At 42.5% G+C, this 27490-nt stretch overlaps 1 protein-coding gene across 7 annotated transcripts in view; it reads right to left on the bottom strand.

The window, feature by feature from the left end:
* Positions 1-27490, bottom strand: part of LOC125461078 (metabotropic glutamate receptor 8) — a 384941-nt gene that overhangs the window by 145355 nt on the left and 212096 nt on the right. For all 7 annotated transcript variants that reach the window (XM_048549441.2, XM_048549440.2, XM_048549442.2 and 4 more), the window contains 3 exons: positions 14135-14270; positions 12796-12950; positions 12215-12352 (listed from right to left, as the gene is read on the bottom strand). In XM_048549441.2, coding sequence (XP_048405398.1) covers positions 12215-12352; positions 12796-12950; positions 14135-14270 — 429 coding nt within the window. The remainder of the gene's footprint in view (positions 1-12214; positions 12353-12795; positions 12951-14134; positions 14271-27490) is intronic.

Genomic DNA, 27490 nt, shown 5'->3' with positions numbered 1-27490 from the left:
CACTGAGCCACCGAGCTGCCCCAGTGTGGAGGAACGTGGAGGAGCAAATACATTAATTATGGTGTTTGAAACTGTAGCTCCACTCAACCTGTACTGCTTTTCATTGCCACTTGTAATGTACACAGTGACGGTTCTTAAGGGTCAGATATCGGTCCAAATCAATTTGCCCCATCCCCTTGGTCCTTTGGAAATGGAACAGTGATGTAATGCTGGAATGATTTTATGATGGTTTTTGAGACAACATGTTGGTCACACTGTCATTGCGGCACCTTCACCAAGTTGCTACACATGCTGAGGCTGAAGCTGAATGAACGATGGGGATACATCTCCATTTATCAAGGTGCAGCATGGCTCACAACCTATAGGAATTCATCCAACACTTTTATCTGCAGCTTACATTGCACTGACTGCTCAGAGAGCTAAGAACATGTTTTGCTCCTTACATTCCCCACCCAGCTCTTTTGCAGCAAGACTCCTGCACCCAGCCACAGGTGATTACTGTGGTTGTCTTCGGAAGGACATGAAGACTGGTGTAGGAGGGATGTGGGGAAGTCTAGGAGAAGTAGCAAGCTGCTATGTGGAATGAGGATCACCCAGCTCAGGCAGAGGTTGCAGCTGTTGGGCCCTTCAGAATGTGTTGGGGTTCCGGAAGACTGAAGTCTTTCTCTACCTGACTCCATTTCCAGGGAAAGAAAAAGGTGCAATTTTAATGCAGGCTCCGTTTGTCCCAGGACAAAAGTGCACAGGATGTCGGAGTGAGAACCAAGGGCTGCGGAAGCCTACTTTCCCGGACCTGGCGTATGTGCCCTCTGTGTTGAATTTGTAGGCTTCTAACTCCTTCCAGGGAGTGTGTGGCAAGTGACTTTGTGGGATCTCTCACACATGCACCCACAAATATATCAGTACTGGAACCAACACCACCTTCGCAAGCTCAGGCTGGTTTATTGTGAACTCCCATGAAGGCATCAGTGTTGTAGCCCGTACAGTAGGACTTGGGAACATAGCTGGGATTCCCCAGGTGCAGACTGTGATCAACTGAAGACATGTGGCACTGAGAAGACCATGTCAAAATTCATCAACAGGAAGGGCTTCCATTCCGTTCATGTTCGGCTGATCTTTGATCACTGTTACTACTTCCCAGAGGAGTGTGCTGTTACCCCGGCAGCTGCCAAGGCTCCTACATCCCGGAGCACTCTGGCACTCTCTGGCTTGATGGCCCAGGTACCTTATAAGGCTCGTTACTAGGGGACAAGGGCTACCCACTATGATCAAGTCTCATGAAACAATAGCACAAGCCTCAGGCTGATGCAGAGCACAGATACAATGCTGTCTATGTTTTGACCAGGGCCATGATGGAGCTGCTGAAGATGTGTTTCCACTGTGCAGAAGGGTCTATGGGGGCCCTTAAGTATGAACTGGCCAGAGTGTGTTCACATCATTCTCTCGAGCTGTGTCCTCATTGCAGCAGGCAATGAGGTGATTTGCTGGATGCTGAGGAACTTGAGAAAAGGGAAGAGTCTTCCATTGGGCCGAATGTGGACATTGGAGAGTTTGGAAGCTCTCCTGGTCCGTAACCAAACTCAGTTACATGGGGAAAAAAAATAGAATTGCTGGAAAAGCTCAGCAGTTCTGGCAGCATCTGTGAAAAGAAATAAGAGTCAACATTTCCAGTCAAGTGACCCTTCCTCAGAACCTTGTTGTTTGGGTGTTACAAGCCAGACAGGACCTGATTGACAACTGGCTCCAATGGATGAGATATGAGTGCAGCAGATCATTGTGGATTGTAAAATATTCATTGGTCATAATGTTATCATTTAATTTGCATTATGCAGACTCTTGGGAAAAAATAAAGAACATCTACAATCTCCCAAGGACAACAATGCATACAAATTAGCTATTATCAATATCCAGCCTGTAGAGTCTGAAGTGTACAGTTTTATGGCTCTGATCACCTTCAAACCGATTGTAAAAAGCCAGTCTAGCCCTGCTCTGAAGTTGCAGTTGTGGTTGCAACAGAAGACAAATTTTAATGAAGATCTACTTCACAAAGCAAAAGTATTTGACATCACTGTGGCTCAGAGTTTTTTCCTGAACAAAGCAGGCAAATATGGCCTCCTAGGAAAAGCTCTTTCCCTCTTCCTTCTCCCTGTCCCAGCAACTTGACCACTTTGTGTTGTCTTTGTTTATTATCCCTATCGTGCCAATGGTGAAGAAAAGTGCATATTATTGTCCCATATCTGGGAGTAATCCACATCTTTTTGTAGAATGCTTAAACAAACCTGCCTCATTCTTTGTGAGAACTGTGTAAGTTTAAACAATTCAAGAAACACTGAAATATTCCTAAATATAGCAGCCAGTAGAAATCAATTAGCGACCACCCTGAAAGTAACTGGTGATCCCTTTAAGTAGTTTCAGTTGGGTTATTATTCCAGTGCATTCACAACGCATTTGTTTAAGATAGAGCTTTAAGAGCTGAAGCTCACTCTGCATACTTCTGTTGGCCATTGCCTGCAAGCAAGCTGAACTCCTCACCAGAATGGTGTTTGGCACAACTAGCTCTACAAGTGTCTTATATGTGTTAAACAATACTCCAATACCAAGCACTGAAAAGAAACTAGCATTATCCAGCTTAATTTTATGGACGGACAATGCTCAGCATTGTTCTAACCCTTATAACTTAGTTACTTCCTTCTTGCTGATCTGTCTTGCAGTTAGGGCTGGAAAACTCCTTACCAGATCTTATGCTGGTTTTATTATTAAATATTTTCATGACTGATGAGAAGAAAGTCTATTCCAGACCACCAAAACTTGTAACGGGACAGTTACCATGATCTATGCAATCCCCTGAAAATATGTTCTTGGTTTAAAATATTCCTTATTTATATTGTTATAGTTTGTAGTTAAATTACTACAGGTGCAGGGGAAAATGAGTATTTTTTCAGGTGTTGAATTTTTGTATTTTGCAAGTTATGATAATAATGAATAGCATGCTGTGTATTGCTGAAGAGAACGAGAGCCTTACAAACCTCAAGGCAGCAATCAAGATAGATCAGCAGACTTTCCAGTAGATTTGATCATGAGATAGATGCAGCCAGGCTCCTAAGGGAATTAATATCAATGTTTACTGATCCAGAGTGGACTTTAGCCAGACAGACCTAGAGATGATGATCTATGAGGAGTGTCTTTCTTGTTTGCACACAAACTGCTAGAAGCAATGAGCACTATGTCATCTGGTTAATTTTTGCCTAGATTTAGAAAATGAACTAATTTTTCTCAGTGCTCGTTTTTATTTTACAACCTCCTAAATATGGGACAACCAATGCTTCACTGGAACTAATTTTCAATCTGTGGGACTCCCTTAGGCATCCTAAGGTGAGCTGAGGCAGCATAGAAGAAACTCATGGGGCAGGAGGACACAAGTTCATTTAATCTTGATTTTCAATATGAATAGAAATTGCTAGGACTGCACATCATGATTCTCTGGCACTATGATTTTAATCTTTTCAATTAGACCTGTTGCTTAAATCACAGAGACATTAAATAGGCTGCTAACCCATCATATTTTATGGGAAAGATGAATTGTTACCAGCTTTCCTTCATTATCAAAGAGGACTGGTGTGCACTCTAACATGGCTGTGGAGCTTGTATACAGACTTGTTTGAGTTTGCATAGTGGGGATGAGGATTAATTGTATGATATTGTTTGGAATGTCCAGTCTTTCTAGCTTGATTTTTGCCCTTTGCTGCTTGCATTATTTGCTGTTTGAAGGAAAACTGTTACTTGAGTTCGCTCTCCAGGTAGTAAACAGGCACTTGTGATTTAGGCACATTTCTCCCAATCTGTGGCATCATAGTATTGGGCCACCTCATAAGTAGAGTCTAAATGTAAGCTGTGAAGACATGACCACACAAGCATTATCATCATTTATACATATTGCATTCCTACACTATCTGAGTTGAGTTTTCATGATGGGTACTCCAGTTCAAGATCTTTCTACACTTCATAGTACCTCATCGTTGGCACTTTCTCTCCCATTTGATGGCCATGACAATTTGAACGAATTTAATGTGGAACCTGTCCAACTGTTCAATATGTCCAGTGCAGTCCATGTCTCATATGTGTGTACCACGTTAGAGTCACCACAGCTTTGTACACAGCTAGTTTTGTTGTCATCTTGAGACCTCATTTCCTCCACAGTCTCTTCCGTAAGTGGACAAATGCTGAACTTTCTTTAGCGATGTCATTTTACTGTGAACATTTGTAGAAACTGAGGTAATGTTGCTTGTATCCTTCAGTGTTACATCTTTGATAGTCATAGTAGGTGGTGTATAGACAGAATTTTATGGTTATTGGTTAAGTACCTGTTCTCCTTAAGCTGATGGTTACCTCATGGTCATCAGCCACCTTTGAAAAACAGTCCATGATTCTTTGATGGGCATGCTCACAGTGTGACATGAGGAGACAATCATCAGCAAACTGTAAGTACAGTATAAAGAACAGCATGCTAAATAAAGCTCATATCTGGAACAGGGCATCAGGTTTAGTACAGAAGCTCAATACTGTTGATTAATTTGTGCACACTAATTGCTGTGTGTCCATAGGGAATCTGCAGATGTCTGTGGCAGCGCGGTTGAAAATAAACAGGAGATTGGTTGGAATGAGGGAAGGGTCCAGTTTTGCAACTGTTGCTGAAGAATAACTCTCATGCTTTTAAGCATGTTCATTAATAATTTAGTCAATCGTAATAATAGAGATTGGCAGGTGCCTGAGGTGAATGGATAAATGAGGTATATTTATAAATCCCCACATGTTAACAGCTAGAAAATGGTATATTGTGAGTGATTTCCACCTCAAAGGACTCCAATTCTGTAAATGTAATGTTAAAACACAAAAACTTTCCACTTCCAACTCCAAGCATTATCCCAGTGCAGAACAGTGTAAAATAAGTTCATATTTAGATTTCAGCTCTTTGTAGAAGTGTGTGCTCCTGAATTACTTTGCCATGATGTTATGAACAAATAGGTCAGAGTATAACATCCATCGTTTTCCCTCTGGTGCTCCACTGCAGTCTAAGTAATTAGAGTACTTTAAAGTCACTGCCACCACATTACCTGAAAGGAATTCACAGAAGCAGAATCAAAATGACTATGGCCAAGATTCTTGTCCCAATCATGACCCAAAAGGTCTTTGATACTACCTTTGTGAATTGGAACTAATAGGATCCTTAGCAACCAAGAAGAATGAGATATGTTATAACACAGCCATACAAAGCAACACCATAAAATATGTTAGATCTATTTACTTGCATTTAGATAGATCAGCGCTAAGTTGGAGGAATTAATGGCAAAGACATTCCTTACTGTATACTTCCATCTGAGTCAATTCTTCAAAGGCACACGATAAATACTATTAAACATTTAATCTATTCTCCTTGGTTCCCACAACATTTCTGTTCTGGTGGGGATAATAAATTGTAAATTACAATTTTGTTTCATTCATTCACTCCATGGCGCTACCACATTGTACCTGAATGTCAAAACCCATCCATTACGTCAAGCCTTCTCACTTATAAGCCCAACAAGTGAGATCAAGACAAAAGAAAATGTACAAGAAGTGATCTCTTCTCAACCAGTTTAATTGCTGTTCTGTCCTAAATGTCCTGTTTTGCAGCAAACACAGTTTGATTCTATTCATTTTCTTGCAGAATCTAAATCCCTCTAATTAATTGTTGTTTCATAATCAAATGTTTATCACTGAAACGACAAGATATCAAAAGGAAAGACTTGCATTTACACAGCACCTTCAATGATCACTAGCTGCTCCAAAGTGCATTATAACCGACAGTCTTTTTTTTGAAATGTTGTTAACCGCAGGATGTTCGAAACACATTAACCAATTTGTACACAGCAAGCTCTGACAAGCAACAATGTATTAAAGATCAGATAACCTGTTTTCATGATGTCCATTTGAAATGAATATTGTTAATTCCCCAGCTCTTCTTCAATAACACCAAGGAACTGTTATGGCCATGAAGGGCAGACTTAGCATTTAGTTTACATCTGAAATACAGCATGTCCAACAATGCAGCAGTCCCTTTGTGTCAGCCTAGATTTTGTGCTCAAGTCCTGGATTGAGGTTTGAACTCACAACTTCTTAATTCAGACTGTTCATTGAGCAATTTACAATGAGATTAAGATATTGAAATAGCCTTCACTGTGTCTTTGAATTTGTTGTATGAGGATCATTTTCTTGAAATCTTTGTTCTCCCTCTCCTCTTCTCTTTATATGAAGTCCACACTTCCTGGCAGCCGGATTAATTGAGGAGGTCATGTGGGAGAAGTAGTTGTAATCAAGGGTTGGTCTTGATCACTGATGGCGGTGGAATCCAATATGGTGGTTTCCAGGAGTTTGATAGGTGATCAGATGGTGACCTGAATCAGTGTTTTCAGTGATGGGGAGTAGGTCAGATGATCATCGTGCGTTGGTTACAAGTGCCAGTTATGGTTGGGGGTGACTGAGGTGGACAGGGTACCATACTCAATAGGATTTGGGTAGTTACACTAATAGTTGAGGGTTCCTGTGGTCATCAGTGGAGTACAGATTGCTGGCACCAGGGGATTTATTACACAGCTTGCTAGTCTGGAGGATGCACTTCTGTTCTTCCTAACCCACAAGGAACAACAGTAAGATCAATAGTCACATGGATTCAAATAGTTTCATGTCCTTGTAGCTGCCCCTTTTGCAGGAACCTGTGAATTCCATTCAATATGAGTTCAAAACAGCTCGATTGTAAGACTGAATTGTCACAAAGTTAATGTTAAATGGTTGCCCACCTCCACTAGCTCTAACATCTGAAGTTCAAGTAAAGTCCTTCTTTCAGACTTTTGATATTTCATACAACTTAGCCAAAATAAACTCACCAGTTTTGAGAGCTAAGCCTCATCTTAAATTGACTCAATTAATCTTATGAATTTGACTCGTATCATGTAATGCCAATAACTTTAAAAGGAACACACATGTAAACTTCAAAAGAGTGCAATAGGTAATGTAAATCAGCAGAGTTGGTGTTGTGGAGTGGCCCATGAGTTGGCGTAGCTGTTAACTGACCCACAAGCACTCGTTGACCTGCTTTCCAACATTTAATAACATGCTTGAAGATGTTGTTCATAGGCCCCTGGAAGTTCTAGCTTATTGTAGTTTGCAAGATGTAATGTTCCTACACTTCAAAACAATCCCTTGACTTAATATAAACTTCACTGAAATATGCTTGCTAACAATTTTAAAAATATATGGACTGAGCTTTTCCTGCTGATTATGCTTCCTCCATTTCTTTGTCAATCACACTTTGGTAGTTACATTGAAGTTTTTGCATCACACTTTTTAAAACTGAGACAGGACAGATATTTTGAATGGAGAGGGAAGTTCTCTATGTCACACCACATCATGACATAGGGAGGTCTTAATGTGTGTTAACAGTCACACTTAAAAAGACAACCAAAAAGGCAAACATTCAGCTTAAGTGCAAGTCAATTCAATGTGAATTCATTATTGTTTAATTCAAAACAATTAGATATCATTCCCTCAAGATTAGTTTCACATTAGCATAAGATATTATATTGTGATGAGCTAAAGATGAGTCCCTATAATGATTAGTGCTGTGTAAAAAATGGCGCAGTGAACCTCTGCTGATAAAACATTCATTAGCTTCCAACACCACAATATAGAGATTAGACATATAGGCAGAAATATAGATGGAGAGAGAGGATGAGGTCTGGAATGTTTCACGTTGAGCTCAATTCAGCTGAGGAAATCACAAGAGCAGTGATATTTCAGCTCTAATGATTAGAATTATCTATAGTCAGACTCAATGCAAGCATTTGTCAAAAACATTGTTTACAACAGTCAAAACTCATCAAAATTGTGGAATTTGCATACAGTTTAATACAGGTACACATATTTTTCATAGCATGTGTCTTATCTACTGCAGAATTGAACATTATCAGTAAGCTAATACCCATAAACACCACTGTTAACAACAACAAGGAGTACAAATCTTCAGATTCATCCTTAAAAATTTGTTATCCTCAAGATGAGTCTTTGCGGACCTACCATATAATGTATCCCCTCCAAGCAGTTAGAAATTTGGAAGATGTACCTCAGATCATTACTCAGAATACAGATGAGGCTTTTACTTCATCAATAATCCTGTTCCAAGATCTCCATGTACATTGTTAAGAACCAGTGCTGACTCAGTTGATGATTCTCCATCCATAAAAATCACAGCATTGCTAAAATAGCCAGCAGCAGAAATCTTTCTTTGAATACCAATGTCTCAGAAAAGTAACAAAACATCCTAAAGTGAAATGTATACTTGTAAATGAATATTTTTACTGAAGATGCACGTGATTTAGGTCAGGAAATAGCATGCTTACAAAGGATTTGATTTATTCATTCATTTCTCCACTATGATTTCTACACTCATGAAATATTTCCTCCCTTCCACACATTGATCAACACAGGCGATCGTCTTACTGCAATCTTGATCACTAATAAATATATAACTAACTTCACAAATGTTTGAAGACTGTACAGGGCAAGGATCAATATGATGGCAGAAAGTTGCTTGTGCAGTTGAAGATGGTTTAAGCTAATTTGGCAAGGCAATAGGGGCTTCAGTAAAAGACATAAAGCTGGAAACATGAGGCAGGAAATTAGTCAATCAATGTGGAAGGCAGAGGAAACAATGGTTATAAAACAGACAACAGGCAAGTTTGGCAGTGTTCAGTGGTGTACAGTTATGTAGTGATTGGAACAATGTCAGCCAGATGGGTCTCATAGAATATGAGTTCCCTGGTTGGAGCTGTAAAACTGGGCTAATCAGGGAGCCCTGGCAGACAGATACAGGCAAGAATGTCAGGAATTCAGTTCACTCCAGAAGCTAGCTCTGAGCCAGCTGGGTCATTGCCTTAAGTTATGCACATGTAAATAAAGGCTGACTTGGTAATACCAAGCCATCATGGAGTTATTTCATATACCATGTAAGGGGTTTATTAAATAGGCCAAATGAAATAAGAGCAGAGTTAACATCTGGAAGTTTAATACCAGAGCTAATGACTCTACGGGCCTAGACCCTTCATCAGAGAGGGGGATGGGAGAGGAAACTGGAATAAATAGGGAGAGAGGAGGAGGCGGACCGAAGATGGAGACAGAAGAAGATAGGTGGAGAGGAGAGTATAGGTGAGGAGGTAGGGAGGGGATAGGTCAGTCCAGGGAAGACGGACAGGTCAAGGAGGCAGGATGAGGTGGTAGGCAGAAAATGGAGGTGCGGCTTGAGGTGGGAGGAAGGGATAGGTGAGAGGAAGAACAGGTTAGGGAAGAGGAGACAGGCTAGGCTGGTTTTGAGATGCAGTGGGGGAAGGGGTCGAACTGGGCTGGTTTTGGGATGCAGTGGGGGAAGGGGAGATTTTGAAGCTTGTGAAGTCCGCATTGATACCATTGGGCTGCAGGGTTCCCAAGCGGAATATGAGTTGCTGATCCTGCAACCTTCGGGTGGCATCATTGTGGCACTGCAGGAGGCCCATGATGGACATGTCGTCTGAGGAATGTGAGGGGGAGTTAAAATGGTTCGCGACTGGGAGGTGCATTTGTTTGTTGCGAACCGAGCGGAGGTGTTCTGCAAAGCAGTCCCCAAGCCTCCGATTGGTTTCCACAATGTATTGGTAGCCACACCGGGTACAATGGATACAATATACCACATTGGCAGATGTGCAAGTGAACATCTGCTTGATATGGAAGGTCATCTGGGGCCTGGGATAGGGGTGAGGGAGGAGGTGTGGGGGCAAGTGTAGCACTTCCTGCGGTTGCAGGAGAAGGTGCCGGGTGTGGTGGGGTTGGAGGGGAGTGTGGAGCGGACAAGGGGGTCGCGGAGAGAGTGGTCTCTCCGGAAGGCAGACAAGGGTGGGGATGGAAAAATAGCTTGGGTGGTGGGGTCGGATTGTAGATGGCGGAAGTGTTGGAGGATGATGCGTTATATCAAGCAGATGTTCACCTGCACATCTGCCAATATGGTATATTGTATCCATTGTACCCAGTGTGGCTTCCTCTACATTGGGGAAACCAAGCAGAGGCTTGGGGACCGCTTTGCAGAACACCTCCGCTCGGTTCGCAACAAACAACTGCACCTCCCAGTTGTGAACCATTTCAACTCCCCCTCCCAGTCCTCAGACGACATGTCCATCATGGGCCTCCTGCACTGCCACACTGATGCCACCCCAAGGTTGCAAGAACAGCAACTCATATTCCGCTTGGGAACCCTGCAGCCCAATGGTATCAATGGGGACTTCACCAACTTCAAAATCTCCCCTTCCCCCGCTGCATCCCAAAATCAGCCCAGTTCGTCCCCTACCCCCACTGTATCACAAAACCAGCCCAGCCTGTCTCCGCTTCCCTAACCTGTTCTTCCTCTCACCCATCCCTTCCTCCCACCCCAAGCCGCACCTCCATTTCCTACCTACCACCTCATCCCGCCTTCTTCACCTGTCCGTCTTCCCTGGACAGACGTATCCTCTCCCTACCTCCTCACCTATACTCTCCTCTCTACCTATCTTCTTTTCTCTCCATCTTCGGTCCGTCTCCCCCTCTCTCCCTATTTATTCCAGAACCCTCTCCCAATCCCCCTTTTCTGATGAAGGGTCTAGGCCCGAAACATTAGCTTTCGTGCACCTGAGATGCTGCTTGGCCTGCTGTGTTCATCCAGCTCCACACTTTGTTATCTTGGATTCTCCAACATCTGCAGTTCCAATTATCACTAATGACTTTACCACAGTTTTAAGAACAGCAATAATGGCAGTTCGCTATTCAATGTTGCAGGGTTTTATATGCATTGGATACGAAGGGTGTCATTACACTGATTAGCAAAACAGTTGAAAGGATGGTTGTGCAAGGATCATCAAGTGAGAATTACTGGATTAAACTGAAGAACAAAAATGGGACGATCAGAGCCTGAGAGGATATTATGGATTCCCCCAAACAGAATGACATAGAAAACAAATATTTAAGCAAATTTCCGAGAGCTACATAAACTGCAAAAAATCATCTTTTTTAAAAATAACCTAATGGTGTGGTGTTAAATCAGCATAAAAGATAAAAGAGAGTGCAGATATCTTAAATTTAATTCAGGAGAACTACTAAGCTGGTATGTAATGGTCTATCAAGTGGCCAGGCAGTCTGGACTTTGTTTTAGGGAATGTGTCTGGACAGGTTGAAGTGGTATCAGTGGCAATGACCACAAATCAGTTACTGTTAGTTTGGAAAGGGACAAAGATGTATCTGGGTAAAAGTTCTATGAATGGGCCATTAAAGTGAACCACACAGAATTTCCAGGCATCAGGAAAGTTGCTATGCACTTCCTGCCTGTAGAAAATGGTTAATATTGATTGCCTGGTCACCAATAATACAATCCAGATACTTGATTTAGTTTCAGATAAATATACACATCTCCAGACTTTGTCACGGCTATGGCCACAGCATAGATGCAAGGGTAAATGCTAGAGGTGACCAGAGACTTGGCAAAGCTGAAGTTACTAGGAAATGGTCGTGGCTGCCCTACAACATTTGACCTGATGGCTTTAGATTTTCTTTAATCATCTTTAGCTCCAATTTAAGGCCAAGAATGAGACTATTCATTGACAATTATCGTGGTGCTCAGCTCTATTCACAATTCCAACAGTCCTGAAGCAAACGAACTTGGCCTACATGAGAACAGGAGCAACATCTTTTTTTGGGATGAGAATTGGCTGGTAGTATATACACCTCACAAGTACCAGCTCCCAAAGAAAATGTTGAACTACTTTACCCTGGCTTTCAAAGGCACTACCATCAAGTCCCCAGCTTAACTGAACAAGCAGTAAACAGTGAGGGAGTTAACTGGGCTAAAAACATCTTACTGTATAGTAACAGGATCATAGGCAATGAGAGTTAAGTGGCTCAACCCGTGATCTGAAAGATTCTCAATGTCCTACGAAACAATCTGCAGCAACCTATTGTCAGATACGCAGCTTCCAGGCACAGTACAAGCACTGAAACTTGAAATTGTTGATCAGTGCTAGCCAACTGCCACTAAGAGATAATAGTCTACACCAAGAGCAAGACATGAATCAGTAGAAGCAGTCAACTGTGCCAGACAGATTGTACTCCAATAAGTACACTCCATTACCTGTGCATTTCTTGACCTTGCTATTTCTTTTCCCATGCCAGCTTAATTTACAGTTGAAATTTTCCTCCCAGAACTCAGCAAACCAAACGTTCCTTCTGTTGTTCTCCAACGTACGGCTTCTGAAGTATCTGTCAAAGCCTGACGAAGAAACAAAATGGTCAAATAAGTCAAACTGTGGAATGTGCATAAAAGTCTTTGAACCATCTAAAATGAGTGATCTAAGTCAATAAAATGATGGTGTTGGTGACACTGTCACTTCTTTTCCTCTGTGGTTTATTACACATTGGATTTTTTAAGTTTTAAAAATCCCAAAATTTATAACGCTGACAGTGCAGCTAACTCAGATAAGGAAATACAGGAAAACTTATCACTACTGCCCTGAGCTCTGACAGTCTGCAGTGTAAATAAATTAATGTGGTTTGTTGCCAATTTCCCTCAACACTGATCTTTTCACCTCTGGAGGGAAATATTACAGAGTGTGGCACTTTTCTGCTGAGCTCAGTCTCAAGTCATGAATTTCAATTAGGACAAAGGAAAATGACCAAGACAGTTCTCTTAGGAAGTTGTTCAGGTAATGCTACCTTCAATCGAGGCTCTCTTGGGAAGAATAGTGACAGCTCCTTCGGCAACTTCTTCTTGCTGGTGCACTGGTGCGACCTTTGAACCCCAGCTGTCAGAGCCGACCCAGAGGAAGTGCTTTGTCTGATTGGATCTTTTGGCAGCCTCGAGTAAACGGCTGTGGAGAGAAGGGGCAAGAAACTCTGTTACTTACATTGCACTTGGAAACTGTGGCAGTCCTTATGGCTCATCGCTCCTGCCCCAAGCACTAGGAAGGACAAAAGTGCAACCCACTTAAGCCACCGCATTGACAGCTGAACATATAAAAAGAAAACAGCAGAGACACCTGTTTGAAGCCTGCATCTGTGTCATAGTAAATGGTCATCTAATCTGATTTAATTCATTCCATCTGTCATGTTCACTTTGTCACCGATCCTCCACCTTGGCAGTTAGTTTCTGATCTATTGCATTTGAAAGCATCAGAAAACTAGCTCTATTTCCCAAAGGACAAAGGCTGCAGCCTGAAGTCTCATTGATTTAGAGTTCCCTGTGTCCCTCAGAGGAATTCAAAGCCATTACAAATCATTGTTTTCAATAGCTTTACTCATTTGCAATATTGCTGTGATCTAAAAGCCGGCTGAAATCCAAGACACCATCCCCAACTCCTCCCTACCCTTTAGCAAAATAGAAATTGGCATCACATGGATGAGCAATTTTCAGGGGTCCTGAGCAAAATGTAGTCAATAGGTCTTCAACTTTTACACAGGCTAGGAATGCTTCAGCAAGAAGCTCACTTCCTGACTCCCCACAGCCTGTCCATCATACACAAAGCACAAGTCAGGAATGTGGTGGAATACTCCCCACTGGCTCGGATGGGTGAGGCTCCAGCAACTTTCAAGAAGTTTAACACCATCCAGGACAAAGCAACCCATTAAATTGGCATTACATCCACAAATATTCACTTGCTCCACCGCCGACGCTCAGAAGCAGCAGTGTGTACCATCTACAAGGTGAACTGCAGAAATTCACCAAAGATCCTCAAACAGCACCTTCCAAACCCACAACCACTTCCATCTAGAAGGACAACAACAGCAGAGAAATGGACACTATTACTTACAAGTACCTTTCCAAAACACTCACCATTCTGGAAATATAAAACTGCCGCTTTAGTGCCACTGGGTCAAAATCCTGAAGCTCTCCCATCCCCACTTCTAAGAGCATGTGGACTGCTATGGTCCCAGAAGGCAACTCACCACCACATTCTCAAGAGCAGCTAGGGATGGGCAATAATTGCTGGCCAGCCAACAACACTCACATTCCACGAATGAATGAAAAAAATTTACATAAAGGGGTTATCCGCACCTGATGTCATCTTCATTCGCAAATATAATTATTCCACGAGCATTGGGGGTTTCCAGCAAGCGTTTGATGATTTTGTCAAATTCGCCCGGTTTTGGCTCTCGAGGAATTTTCAGGGACTGAGCGATGCAAACCCTACCTAAGTGAAAGAACATTGCCACATTATTAACTACACAATCAAAGCAGCTGCAATTGTTAACCACTTACTTTAGCATGTGTTGGAATGGATGCCATCCAACCCATGTTGGCTTGCTTTACTTGGCCTTACTATGAGTGGCAATGAAACGCCCCAGGGCACCAGTAAAAATGAACATAAGTGCCACAGTACCGCTGATGCAATAAGACAAGCAGACAGTCAACCAAATTACTGTGCTTTAAATAAGTAACAAAGCAAAATATGAAATATAAGCAGAACAAAATTATTAGATTTAAAGTGTTCTTGTCAAATACCTCTGGATTTGAAAGTCCGAGGGGTCAAGGACAGAAATCATAAATCCTGGTGCTACTCCTGGCCAGGTCTCTGGCCTGCAGATAACCCCCACCCATCTTTCAAAGAAATGAGGAGCTGTAATATTCTCACACCATTCATATATGCAGATCAGAATTTTTAAAATTTACTTACAGGCTGTCGGCCCCACTGACTAGATCAGCATTTTTTGCCCAGAGGGCAGGTAAGAATCAACCATATTGCTGTGGGTCTGGAGTCACATACAGGCCAAACCAGGTAAGGATGACAGATTTCCTTCTCTGAAAGGACTTTACGGCACTAGATGGATTTTTTTTTACTGACAATTGACAATAGTTGCACGGTCATCATTAAAACCTTAATTCCAAATTGATTATTGAATTCAAATTCCACCAATTGCTGTGGCAGGATTTGAATGCGGGTTCCCAGATCATCAGCTGAGTTCATAGATAATACCATTAGGCCATTGCTTCCCCAAACTACAGAAAGGGTATATTCATTGAGGATCCATGAATATCCTACAAAATGCACTGCATGCGAGTTCTTCTTGCAAGGCCCTCCACTAGATTCCCAATGCTGCAGAGAAGTTCACAGAGTGAGAAGTGCACAGATCTGAGACAACTCTAAATCTAAATTACACAAGGAAGAAATAGGGCCAAGGATTTATCGTAGCAACAGTATTATTGGTTCAGAATGCAATATACAACATGTGTTGTAGCTTTAATAAAAAAAAGTAACTCTCCAAGTACGAATGAAACACTTTGACTCTGGCTCATTTCACAACATTGCCCAGACCACACTGACATTTGGGTTATCAGTTGCTAAGCCTCTAATGATATAGCTCTGTCAGTTGAAAGAGACACATGACAGCAGCTTAGGATCAATCTAACCACTACCATCAAAAACCCTAGCCTATTTTTCTTCTGTTGACTTGATAAAGGTTGGGAGCTAAGTCAAAAATGAAGAACTTAAATTTATGACGCAACCTTTCACAACATCAGGTTGACCCTATTGCAATTCATAGCCATTAAAGAACTTTTGAAGTGTGGTCACTGCAGTAACATAACATAAAGCTTTTTCACACAGCCATTATCCCATGGGCAGCAATATGTTACTGGGTTGAGAATACAATTTTAGGTGTTGGTTAAGGGATTGATGTTAGCCAAGTCATCAAAGAGAATTCTTCAGCTCTTCTACAATATTTCTGTGGTATCTTTTGCACTGTGTTATCAGACTGGATTTTGTCTTCAAATGTCTGAGAATTCAAAACCTTCTGACACTTTCAAGGGTGTTATCATCTTCGAACCATGGCAACTATGCTTTCCTACAATTAACAGTAAATTTAGAGTATTGTTGTAATGTCGGTTTTACATCACCGGGAACTGCAGCTTAGGTTTCATCTGCTTATTTCGTTACAAATTTTCTTGGAATGATGGATCATTTAGGGTCAAGTATGACTGTATTTTTAATATAATGGATTTGTACACCGATTCAAAACTCAATTTGCAATCATTAGCAACCCTCGATAATTAAATTTTCTTTGGCTCAATCTGAACCATGTTTCAGAGATAAAAGGCCAGTGCTCTACTAAACCCATCTATCCAATTTTTCCACTGATGGGTTGCAGATTCAATTAATTAAACATTGATTAAAAAGGTACAGTATTTACAAGAACAAGGTTACATTGGCATTGCGCTGAATGTAAGATGTCAGCAACACTGTAGTCATGCATTGTAACCTCAATAATAAATTGTTTATGATCATTTTATGTTAGCCTGAGCGACAAGTGAGTGTTTAAAATTTGTTGGAATGGAAGAAATTGACATTAGTGTTTATCCTATTTTCACAGGATATTTCTCTTGCAATAATCTGATTGCTAATATGATGAAATGCTGCTGGCCTGAAACGTTAACTTTATCTCACCTCACAGATGCTGCCAGTCCTGTCGAGGCATAGCATTTTCTGTTTTTACTTCAGATTCCCATTGTTACCTAAGTATTCTGCTTCTGTGCCATGGTCATTGATCAGTTCCGCTTTTCTTTGTTATCGATCAGTTACTAAGTGTTGACTTTCTTTAATTAATATGTAGCTAAAGCAAGACAACAGTGGAGTTTTCTTGAATATTGTCTTGAACTCCTATTATAATTTAGTTGAAAGACCAACGGAATTCCCAGAGAAACAAAGTAAGCAGCTGAGGCCAGCAAAGATCAAAAGATTTCTGAATATATTAAGTTACTGAATGAAACAACAAGCTCTTGAAATATTGCTTAGGCATTGTTATTAGCAAATATCTTTTCAGGGAGAGAAGAATCCTTCCAAATGGAATGATCAAAACCCAAGCCGTGTATCTTCTTGGATAATGGGAACTGCAGATGCTGGAGATTCCAAGATAATAAAATGTGAGGCTGGATGAACACAGCAGGCCAAGCAGCATCTCAGGAGCTCCTGAGATGCTGCTTGGCCTGCTGTGTTCATCCAGCCTCACATTTTATTACCCTGTATCTTCTTGACTAACTCTTTGCCTCAAAAGCCTTTTTGACTTAGGTTAAACAATGCTCTTCACAACTTAAGCCTCCCAATCAACCGCAAAATAAGCTTTCAATCTCACATCATTTCAGTCATAAAAACAATCTGTTTTCACAAACTCAAACTATTAGACGTAGGCCTAAAAGTAGGCCATTCAGCCCATCTCGTCTTCTCTGCCATTCAGCGAGATCATGGGCTGATCTGATAATCCTCAAGTCCATTTTCCTGCTATTTTTCCATTGATTCTTTTACTGATTGTCTCAAACTTAAATACACCCAACCTGTACAGTGTTTAAAAAATCTATAAATTCACTACCTTCTGAGAGAAGTAATTCCTCCTCTTTGCTTATATGGGTTGACTCCTTATGTTGAGATTACGCCCTGAGATCCTGGACTCTCCCATAAGAGATAATCTTTCTGCATCTACCCTGTCAAAAACTTTTAAAATCTTGAATGCTCCATCGATGTTGCTTCTTATTCTTCTCACTTCCAATGCGCATAGATTAAAACTACTCAACCTCTCCCCCTGAGACTTTTCCTCCAGGCCTGGTATTACTGTAGTGAATCTTCTCTGTACTGGCTCCAATGCCAGTATATCTTCCCTTACATAAGGGACCTAAAACTGTCCACAGTATTCTAGCAGTGATCTAACTAGTGACTCATGTAGTTTTAGCAAAACTTCACTATTTCTTTCACAAAAGTTGCTGGAAAAGCTCAGGAAGTCTGGCAGCATCTGTGAAGAGAAATCAGAGTTAATGTTTCGGGTCCAGTGTCCCTCAGAACTAGGGGCATTCTGAGGAAGGGTCACCAGACCAGAAACGTTAACTCTGATTTCTCTTTACAGATGCTGCCAGACCTGCTGAGCTTTTCCAGCAACTTCTGTTTTTGTTTCTGATTTACAGCATCCTCAGTTCTTTCAGTTTTTACTCCCTATTTCTACACCCTATTCCCTCAGAAATAAAGGCCAGCATCCCATTTACTTTCCATATTATCTGTTGAACTTGTCCATTAGCTGTTTGTGACGTTTGCACAAGGATTCTAAATCCCTCCATACTGCAGCTTTGTGCAGCCTTCCTCCAATTAACTCATATACAGCTCACCTATTCTTCCTGCCAGAGTGCATAATGTCAACATTTTTCACATTATATTCCAGCTACTAAGTTTTATCACATTCACTCTTTTTTCATTCATTCATGGGATGTGGGCATTGCTGGCTAGGCCAGCATCAATTGCCAATCCCTAATTGCCTGGAGGGAAATTAAGAATCATCCATATTGCTGTTGGTCTCAAGTCACATGGATGCCAGACCAGGTAAGGATGGCAGCTTCCTTCCCTAAAGGACATTAGTGAGCCAGATGTGTTTTTCCCCAACAATCAACAATGGATTCACGGTCATCCATGATTCCAGATATTTACTGAATTCAAATTCCACCATGTGCCACAGCAGGTTTTGAACCTGGGTCCCCAGAACATTATCTGAGTCAAAGGATTAGCAGTCCAGTGATAACACCAGTAGACCATTGCCTCCCGCTATGTGCATGAACGTATACCTCTGCAGATTCTTCGTGTCATCCTCATCATTTGCCTTCCCACCCATTTTTGAGTCATACACAAACCTGGCTACAGTTCATTCAATGTTTCTCATCTAAGTCATTAATATATGTTATAAATAATTGGGGCCCCAGCACCGATCCTTGTGGTACGCAACTAGCCACAGGTTGCCGTTCCGAAAATAACGTCCTTCTCCTAACTCTCCCTTTTCTCTTAGTTAACCAATCCTCTCTCTCCCCTGCCTCCAACATCATGGGCTCTTTTTTTTAAGTAACCTAATGTTGGTAACTTCTGAAAAGCCCTTGGGTCACTGGACCTGGAATGTTAACTCTGTTTTTTTCTTCACAGGTGCTGCCAGATCTGCTGAGCTTTTCCAGAAACTTCTATTTTTGCCCCTGATTTACAGCATCCACAGTTCTTTTGGTTTTTATTTACACAGGCAAGTAGGACAAGTTTAGTTTCTGAAACTTTGTCAGAGTGGGCAAGTTGAACTGAAGAGTCTGCTTCCGTGCTTTATGACCCGAGGACTCTAACGCAGTTTTCCAAAAGTCTCGGACATTTCCAAGATCTAAGAATTCTTGGAAGATTACTACTAATGCATTCAGAAAGTTCTGAAGAAGGGCTCAGACCCGAAACATCAGCTTTCCGGCTCCTCTCATGCTGCTTGGCCTGCTGTGTTCATCCAGCTCTACACCTTGTTATCTCAGATTCTCCAGCATCGGCAGTTCTTGCTATCTCTGAATCAAATATCCGGGCCATCTTATTTTGAGCCGATGAACACATCGCATTAAGATTTGTGATCATTCCAAGTTCTCCTGCCTGCCATTACCCTGCAAACCACCTTACTCCCCTGACCCATGCTCCATAATTTATCGGTATCCATTTGTCCGCTGTCTGTATTGACCTGTTTTTCCATCACATCCATTCTGACTCTCATGTGCCACAACTTTAAATGCCTCTTCTTGTTTAACTCACCCCCAAGGTTTTACAATTCATTTAATCATCATTATTTTCATGTGCTACTTTTCTGTTTCCGTAACTCTGAACTCTGTGAATTTCCTTCCCACTTTGATTCACCATTTCGGCCACTTTTTCAGGCCGTCTGTGCAACTTGCACTCAACAGCTGCACTGCTTCCTCTGTTTTGTTTGAAGAGCCCTGTAACATTAATGACTTTGAAAAAGGTTTTTGTCAGCCTTCTAACATACTTTTTGGAACCAACCTCCATTTTGAAATATAAGACCAGGATATCTCGTCATAGATTGATTGATTCTTCCTTGAGTGCTGTGTACTATTGGTAAGTGATAGCAGTGAGGATGAACTGGCAAACCTACTCTCAGGCCTCCACTGATAATTCTCTCTGCCAAGAAGTGTACGATGCCAGCCCAGTGAGAAAATTCTCCTCTGTTTTTCATTTGCTCATGCAGGGATGGATCAACATTCATTGCCTCTCCCTAGCTGCCCTGGAGGTGGTGCTGGTGAGCTGCCTTCTTGAACCAATGTCGTCCATTTGGTGCAGGCAGACGCTCAATATTATTAGCGAGTGAGTTCCAGGATTGGGGTCCTATGACAGTGAGGGAATATCACTGGCTTCAAGGAACTTGTAGATTGTGGTGTTCCTATGTATCTACCATCCTTATCCTTCCAGATGATAGTGGTGATGGGTTTCTGAGGTGCTGATTAAAGAAACTTTGTGAATTTCTGCAGTGCATTTTGTTGTGGATGGTACACACTGCTGCCTCTATGCATTGATAGTCAAGGGAGTGAATGATTGTGGATATGGTGCCAATCATCCGGCTACTTTGTCCTGGATCATGTCAAGCTCTTTGAGTGCTGTTGGTACTGCACTCATCCAGGTAAAAACGGAGTATTCCATGACACTTCTGACTTGTATGTTATATATGATGGACAAAATTAGGGGAGTCAGAAGGTGAGTTACTCACCGCAGGATTCCGAGCCTCTGATCTGCTCTTATGGCCACTGTATTTCCATAGTTGGTCCAGTTCAGGTTCTGGTCCATAGTAACCTCCAGGATAGTGCAGGATTCAGTGATAATAATGCCATTGAATGTCATGAAATAATGGATAGATTCTCCTTTGTTGGAGATGGCCTTACCCAGTGTACTTGTTGCATGAATTTTACTTGCCACTTGTAAGCTGAAGTCTGTGTATTATCCAAGACTTCCTGCATTTGGACATAGTCTACTGCAGTGTCCCATGAGTCATGAATGATACTAAACATTGTGCAATCATCAGCAAACATCCCTACAATGACCTTATGATCAAGGTAAGGTCAACAATGGAGCAGCTGAAGATGCTTTGACTTGGGAAATGCTCTGAGGCCTTCCTGTAAACTCAAACAATCATAAGCATCTTCCTAACCAGAGCTTATCCCCACCTAGACAAGACTGGCACATCAGACCTGCCTCTGCACATAGTGCCTTCACCCACTGAAGTACAAGAATTGAATACTGGAAAAACAACGGACTCTTGTGGCACCATGGTAGCATCCCTATGTCTGAGACACAGCCTCAGTTTTGCACCCTATTTGCTCCAGAGGCATGTAATGACATTTCTGAACAGTTTTTTTAGAAAATATCTTGAACACAGAAAAAAGTAAACGTGACACAGTAGAGAAATAATAGGAACTGCAGATGGAGAAATCTCCATTTCTGAAGAAGGATCTAGGCCCGAAATATCAGCCTTCCTGCTTCTCTGATGTTGCTTGGCCTGCTGTGTTCATCCAGCTCTACACCTTGTTATCTCAGGTGATACAGTAGTAGTCAGCATCAATGGCAGGTCATGTTTGGGTACAGATGACAGTCTGAAAACATACTTCAACTCTCTTGACTGCAGCAGGAGTCAACCATCTCAGACAGTGAATGTACGTTTTGGATTGTCTGCCCTCCAGTGAATCGAAAGATAATTCAGATGCTTTTGATCAATGCCTTCGACTTCCTGCATGCTGATATAATAACACAGTAGGAGTATCAGATGCAGGAAAGAGATGAACTGCAACAGTCTGCCAGCAGTGAAGGTCAAGCTCCTTCAATCCGATCATTTACTCCAAATTCAGTCATTAAAAAGCAGACAGGAGCCAGCAACTAATTTTCAAAGAACTCTCATTTACATGCCTCATTAATGAAATCTGAATATTTGTGAAGGGAAACCAAAAGTGCAACAGGGAATTCACCGGACAACTCTTTGCTGCACAGTTTAGACCAGCATTAGGTCCTAGCGGAGACCATCTCCGAGGAGACAGACTCGAGGTAGAAAGAAGCAATCCCAGGGTAGAAAGGTTTTTTTGTCTCACATCCCAAACAAGGGACTTACTGTGGAAATCCAAGGCAATTAGGTTTTACAGAGCAGTTTTTCAACAGGATTTGATATATCAAACAAGACAAATACAATTTAACGTCATAATACGATCTAGGTAATTTACATGCTAATCTATCAACATTACCACTGGCTCAATTTTCTTTGTTAATCACTAATTTAGGTGCTTAATTTAAATTTGAATATTAAATAAGGTCCCACATCAAAGGTTAGTGCACAAGATTAAAGCTCGTAGCGAGTTTTGAGAAGATTTGTAGCTCAGGTTGAGGTTCTGGATGTGAGTTTTGCTCACTGAGCTGGAAGGTTCGTTTTCAGAAGTTTCGTCACCATACTAGGTAACATCATCAGTGAGCCTCTGATGAAGCACTGGTGTTATGTCCGGCTTTCTATTTATCTGGTTAGGTTTCCTTGGGTTGGTGATGTCATTTCCTGCGTTGGTGATGTCATTTCCTGTTCTTTTTCTCAGGGGATGGTAGATTGGCTCCAAATCAATGTGTTTGTTGAAGGAGTTCCGGTTGGAATGCCATGCTTCTAGGAATTCTCATGCGTGTCTCTGTTTGGCTTGTCCTAGGATGGATGTGTTGTCCCAATCAAAGTGGTGTCCTTCCTCATCTGTATGTAAGGATACGAGTGATAGTGGGTCATGTCGTTTTGTGGCTAGTTGATGTTCATGTATTCTGGTGTCTAGCTTTCTGCCAGTTTGTCCAATGTAGTGTTTGTCACAGTTCTTGCAAGGTATTTTGTAGATGATGTTTGTTTTGTTTGTTGTCTGTATATTGTTGTCAGCTAATGAACTTAAAAGACCCTATACAGACAACAAGCAAAACAAACGTCATCTACAAAATACCTTGCAAGAACTGTGACAAACACTACATTGGACAAACTGGCAGAAAGCTAGCCACCAGGATACATGAACATCAACTAGCCACAAAACGACATTACCCACTATCCCGCGTATCCTTACATACAGATGACGAAGGACACCTCTTTGATTGGGACAACACATCCATCCTAGGACAAGCCAAACAGAGACACGCACGAGAATTCCTAGAAGCATGGCATTCCAACCGGAACTCCATCAACAAACACATTGATTTGGAGCCAATCTACCATCCCCTGAGAAAAAGAACAGGAAATGACATCACCAACGCAGGGAATGGCATCACCAACCCAAGAAAACCTAACCAGATAAATAGAAAGCGGGACATAACACCAGTGCTTCGTCGGAGGCTCACTGATGATGTTACCTAGAACGGTGACGAAATGTCTGAAAACTAACCTTCCAGCTCAGCGAGCAAACTCACATCCATTAAAGTTCATGCTGTAAGAAGTAAAATTTTAACTCTGACAGGCTGCTCCAACACTGCCACCTGGATCAATGCGGTCTCTGAGGCAGAATAGCCAGCAGTGTAGAAAGAAGGTCAATGACTTCCGCTGTGCCAAGGTAAGTGGTACCTTTTTCTCTCTGCAACCTCTCACTTACTCCATCTCTGCCACTGCACCCATCTCCTTCAAACACTCATCCTCTCCCAATGTCCTCTCACTCTCATTTGTTTCATCCCAGCACTCTCTCCCCATCACCCCATGCTACTAACCTTGCCCGGCCTCTGTGCCTACTACTTGCCAACCCAAGACACCAACCACCTTTCAGCCACCTGAACAAGCACAAGCAGCCACCTGATCAACTCTGGACTCACTCAATTCCTCTATTTCTCTCATTCCAGAATAAAACAGACCACAGCAAGGCACAAATGGTCCAAATGGATGGAGTGCACCCACATCAGGCTCCTCACCTGCAGCAAAGAGAGAATTTTCCTCTCCCAAGTGCAGACTGATACTTGCTCCCACAGAAGTGCTAAGACATCCAGATCACCCCCAATGTGCATATTGTTCCTCCTTCACCTGAATCATTCCTCTCACAGTAACCCCAATGTCAGTGCCACTCATCGCACAATATTTTTAACCTTGACCTTCTCTCTCTCTCTGTCATCCCAATGGGATGCCCATGCATTGTCCACAGCCCCTGCAGAGAACTGTATCACTTACGAGCTTAGATACTGAAACTTTGGCAGCAACCTCAGGTTTAGAAAATTTAGGAGCACAAGCTGGTGAGTGCCTCATTGTGATCGTTCTACGGCTGGCTGAGGAAGAATTCCCCCAGGCCCTGGCACTTAGAGGGCTCCCAAACACCAGGTACCTACTCAGGCCCAGGCAGGACAGGGCCCTGTTGAGTCAGCAATCAGGGACCCCATCCACACACACCAGGCGGAACAGGAGCAGCAGACAGCAATGTGGAAGGTGATGGCCCTTACTGCCCACACATTGCAGGAGTGCAGCTCTGCCTTGGGGACACATCTGCCCCAAGCTGGTGACCATCTGGCCTCCTCCATGGAGAGATTGGCAGTGCCATGGAGATCCAGGTCCAGCTTCTTCAGGGTCTGCTGGAGAGGTACTCACCCACACTTCATTGTCCTTGCCATTTGTCCTCAGGACTGAAAGCATTGCAACAGGATAATGGGGAGCTTGGTGTGCACTCACTCCATCACCCCTTCTTCACAAAGAGGCAGGACAGTGTCAGGAAGCATGCAACTGGAGGAAGAACCATACATACATCTTTTGAAGGTCTCCTCTCAGGACACTCAAATGTTGGCTGGGATCTCAACCTCCACCTGCCCTGTGCCTGCTCCACTCCGATCCTTGGAATTTCAAGCCAAGGAGGGTCCGTGTGCTTCTAAGACCAGGGTTTTTTAGGGAAATGGGTTCTGCTGGCACCATTTCCCCTTGTGGTCAAACACCCCCAATTTTTCCCTATCCTCTGTTCGCAAAAATATTTCTGCGAACGATGTGAGCAGCAATGTGTATGGGGCAGGGAAGTGTATGGCACACATGTGAATTACCAGGAATTAGGGACCTCACAGGTCTGTTTCCTGCATAGTGCATGGGCTTTGTGTGAACATTGTTTCCGGCCCTTACAGTCCAGACACTTACCCTGCCCATTCTGGCGCAGTCGTGGCCATATTCTTCCTCATCATGTCATGTCGGACAACCAACAATTTTCAGGCAATGTTTCCCAGCATCCACCTCTACACAGCTCTGAAAAGCTGAACATCCAGATTCCCTTCCTATTAGCCCTCCTCATGAACTCCATTGGCATCACACCACCCCGGCTACCCACCCACCCTATCTACATGAGCCTGTGCCAGTCCACTTTTAACTCCAAGTCCCAGGCATATGAGGTGACCATGCCAGGTGTGATCCACACATTGTCTATCCTTAATGTCAGGGTGCTCTTAACCATGAATGAACACACCAGCCCTCCCGCATTACCCCATTCCCATCTATGCTTTTCTATAGCCGCCTGCCTCTTACAAATACAGTTGCCCCATTTTACAAATGTTGTCTCCTCTTCTCCCAGCCTGCAGCCCCTAACCCCCACAATTAAGTTCCCAAATCTCTTTCCCATAGCAGTGGCTGCCTTGATCCCCCAGAACCACCCTTCACCTAGGTTTTTGGATGGAGTCAATGGACTGACCTTGGCCCAATCCTTTGAGAAAGATAAAGGGGACAAGAAGTGCCCAGACTCCTGACTGGTATCATTATCAATCACAGTGTTAGCACTACCTCCCACACTGATCACTAAGGAACAGCAGGAGTAGCTGTGGCCCACTCCCCAGACTGCAGAGGCCACCCCAGTCCACCTCCGCTGGGCACCTGATTGTGGCCAACCCTCAGAATTCCATCAGAGACTTCCTGTAGTAGGACCCCTACACTGACATTGCAATCATGAACTTTGGTTAGGACAACTTTTCCAAAAGTTTGGGGCCCGGTTGCTTGTTTGCTTGCATGCTCTGTGTTCACCACGTGAGCTGTTGGCACTTGGTGTGGATGTGAGATTGACCTGGACCACTGCCATACAGCAAGGTGTCTGCTCCCTTACCCAAGGACTGCTGACAAGCAAAGCAAGCTACCTGGCTGTGTGACTCTGTTCACTGACATGGCAAGGCAAGTTAGGGATGCTGTGTGCATACAGGTAGGCGTTAAGTCCAAAGGGAGCAAGTGAGCAGCCCTAAGATGCAACCCGGTCTAATTCATGTGCTGCGTTCCAGTACCGGCAATGAAAGAGTCTTTATAGCAGACTTTCAACATTTGTAGCTGGTGTACCCTGAAATGCAGGCTTCAACATACTAAGCATCCTCAAGCAAATTGAAGAGGTGCTATGAAGATCCTGACTGGCAAATAGCAGATGCCATTGTTCACTGTCAAGGAGTGGGTGTGGCTGGTGCCCATGTATTGTCTCCTGAACAATAAGGAGGCTCTTTGCAATCAGTGCCAAACTGAATTTGCCAAAGTACTCACTGAAGAATTCTCTGCATCTGGTTTGATTGCAGTAGGTGGCAGGATAGGAAGCGGCATATTAATGAGGTGAGATGTACAGTTAATAAGTCTGTTAACTGCAATAATCCAACTTAATAGGCAATTTGTTGCTCCCTAGTGAGAACCTTGCCTCAACGTGCACAACTTAGTTAAAAATGCAATGAGTTGCTTCCAAGGTCAAGATAGGTCTCACTGGACTTTTCAAAAGATTACACCATAAATCTCGTTGTAATCCATGTCGCTCAGACCCTATAGGATTCTGCCTAATTATGGCCATTGCATTGTTGGCCTGCATTATGCTTTTGTGAAAAGCAAATAACAAGCCAGAAAAATAATATGACCATTATCTCATGAGTTCCTTACAATGGTAAGCAACATTGCATTTGAAAAAATACAGTTTATGTCTGTTTTACCAGCAGCACCTACACTCAAAGGTAAACAACACATCCTTTATTGTTCTCATATTAGTGAAGATTATAATATTCTTGCAACAAAACAGAAATTGCAAAAGAAACTCATCAAGTCTGGCAGCATCTGTGGGGAGAAAGTAGAGTTAACCTTTCATCAGAAATGCTCTGAAGAAGAATCACTGAACTTAAAACCCTAACTCTGATTTCTCCCCACAGATGCTGCCAGACCTGATGAGTTTCACAAGCAATTTCTGTTTTCTTCAATATCTGTAATTCTTTGTTTTATTCTAAAATTCTTGGTCTTGTTATGCTGCTGGAAAATATCTTTATCAAGTATACTGGGGGAAAGCCAACTTGTACTGTAGCTTCATCTTGCTACAAGGCTGCAAAGGAAAACAAGATCATGTGACATTGCATCACTTCCTGTGATGATGTAAAACTGTCTCCTTAGCATCTCAGACAGTCAGACTTAACCTCGAATATTGCCGAGACCTAAATTTAATGGCTGTTGAATCTCCATTTAAAATTATACAGTATCGCATTACTTTGTTGGTACAAGGCAGGAGTAGTGGTATAATGTTGGGAACAGGGAGGAGAAATGGTGCCAGGCTGTTAGCAGGGATGATTAACATCCTCTGGAACAGAGGAATAGCGGCACACCTTTGAGGTCCAGAACAGCTCTGGTATTCAATAAGGTC

The sequence above is a fragment of the Stegostoma tigrinum genome, chromosome 18, assembly GCF_030684315.1.
Source record: "Stegostoma tigrinum isolate sSteTig4 chromosome 18, sSteTig4.hap1, whole genome shotgun sequence".
In the NCBI taxonomy this organism is placed as follows: Eukaryota; Metazoa; Chordata; class Chondrichthyes; order Orectolobiformes; family Stegostomatidae; genus Stegostoma; species Stegostoma tigrinum.
Note: the sequence above shows the minus strand (reverse complement) of the source record. Positions and strands in the feature narration are given on the sequence as shown.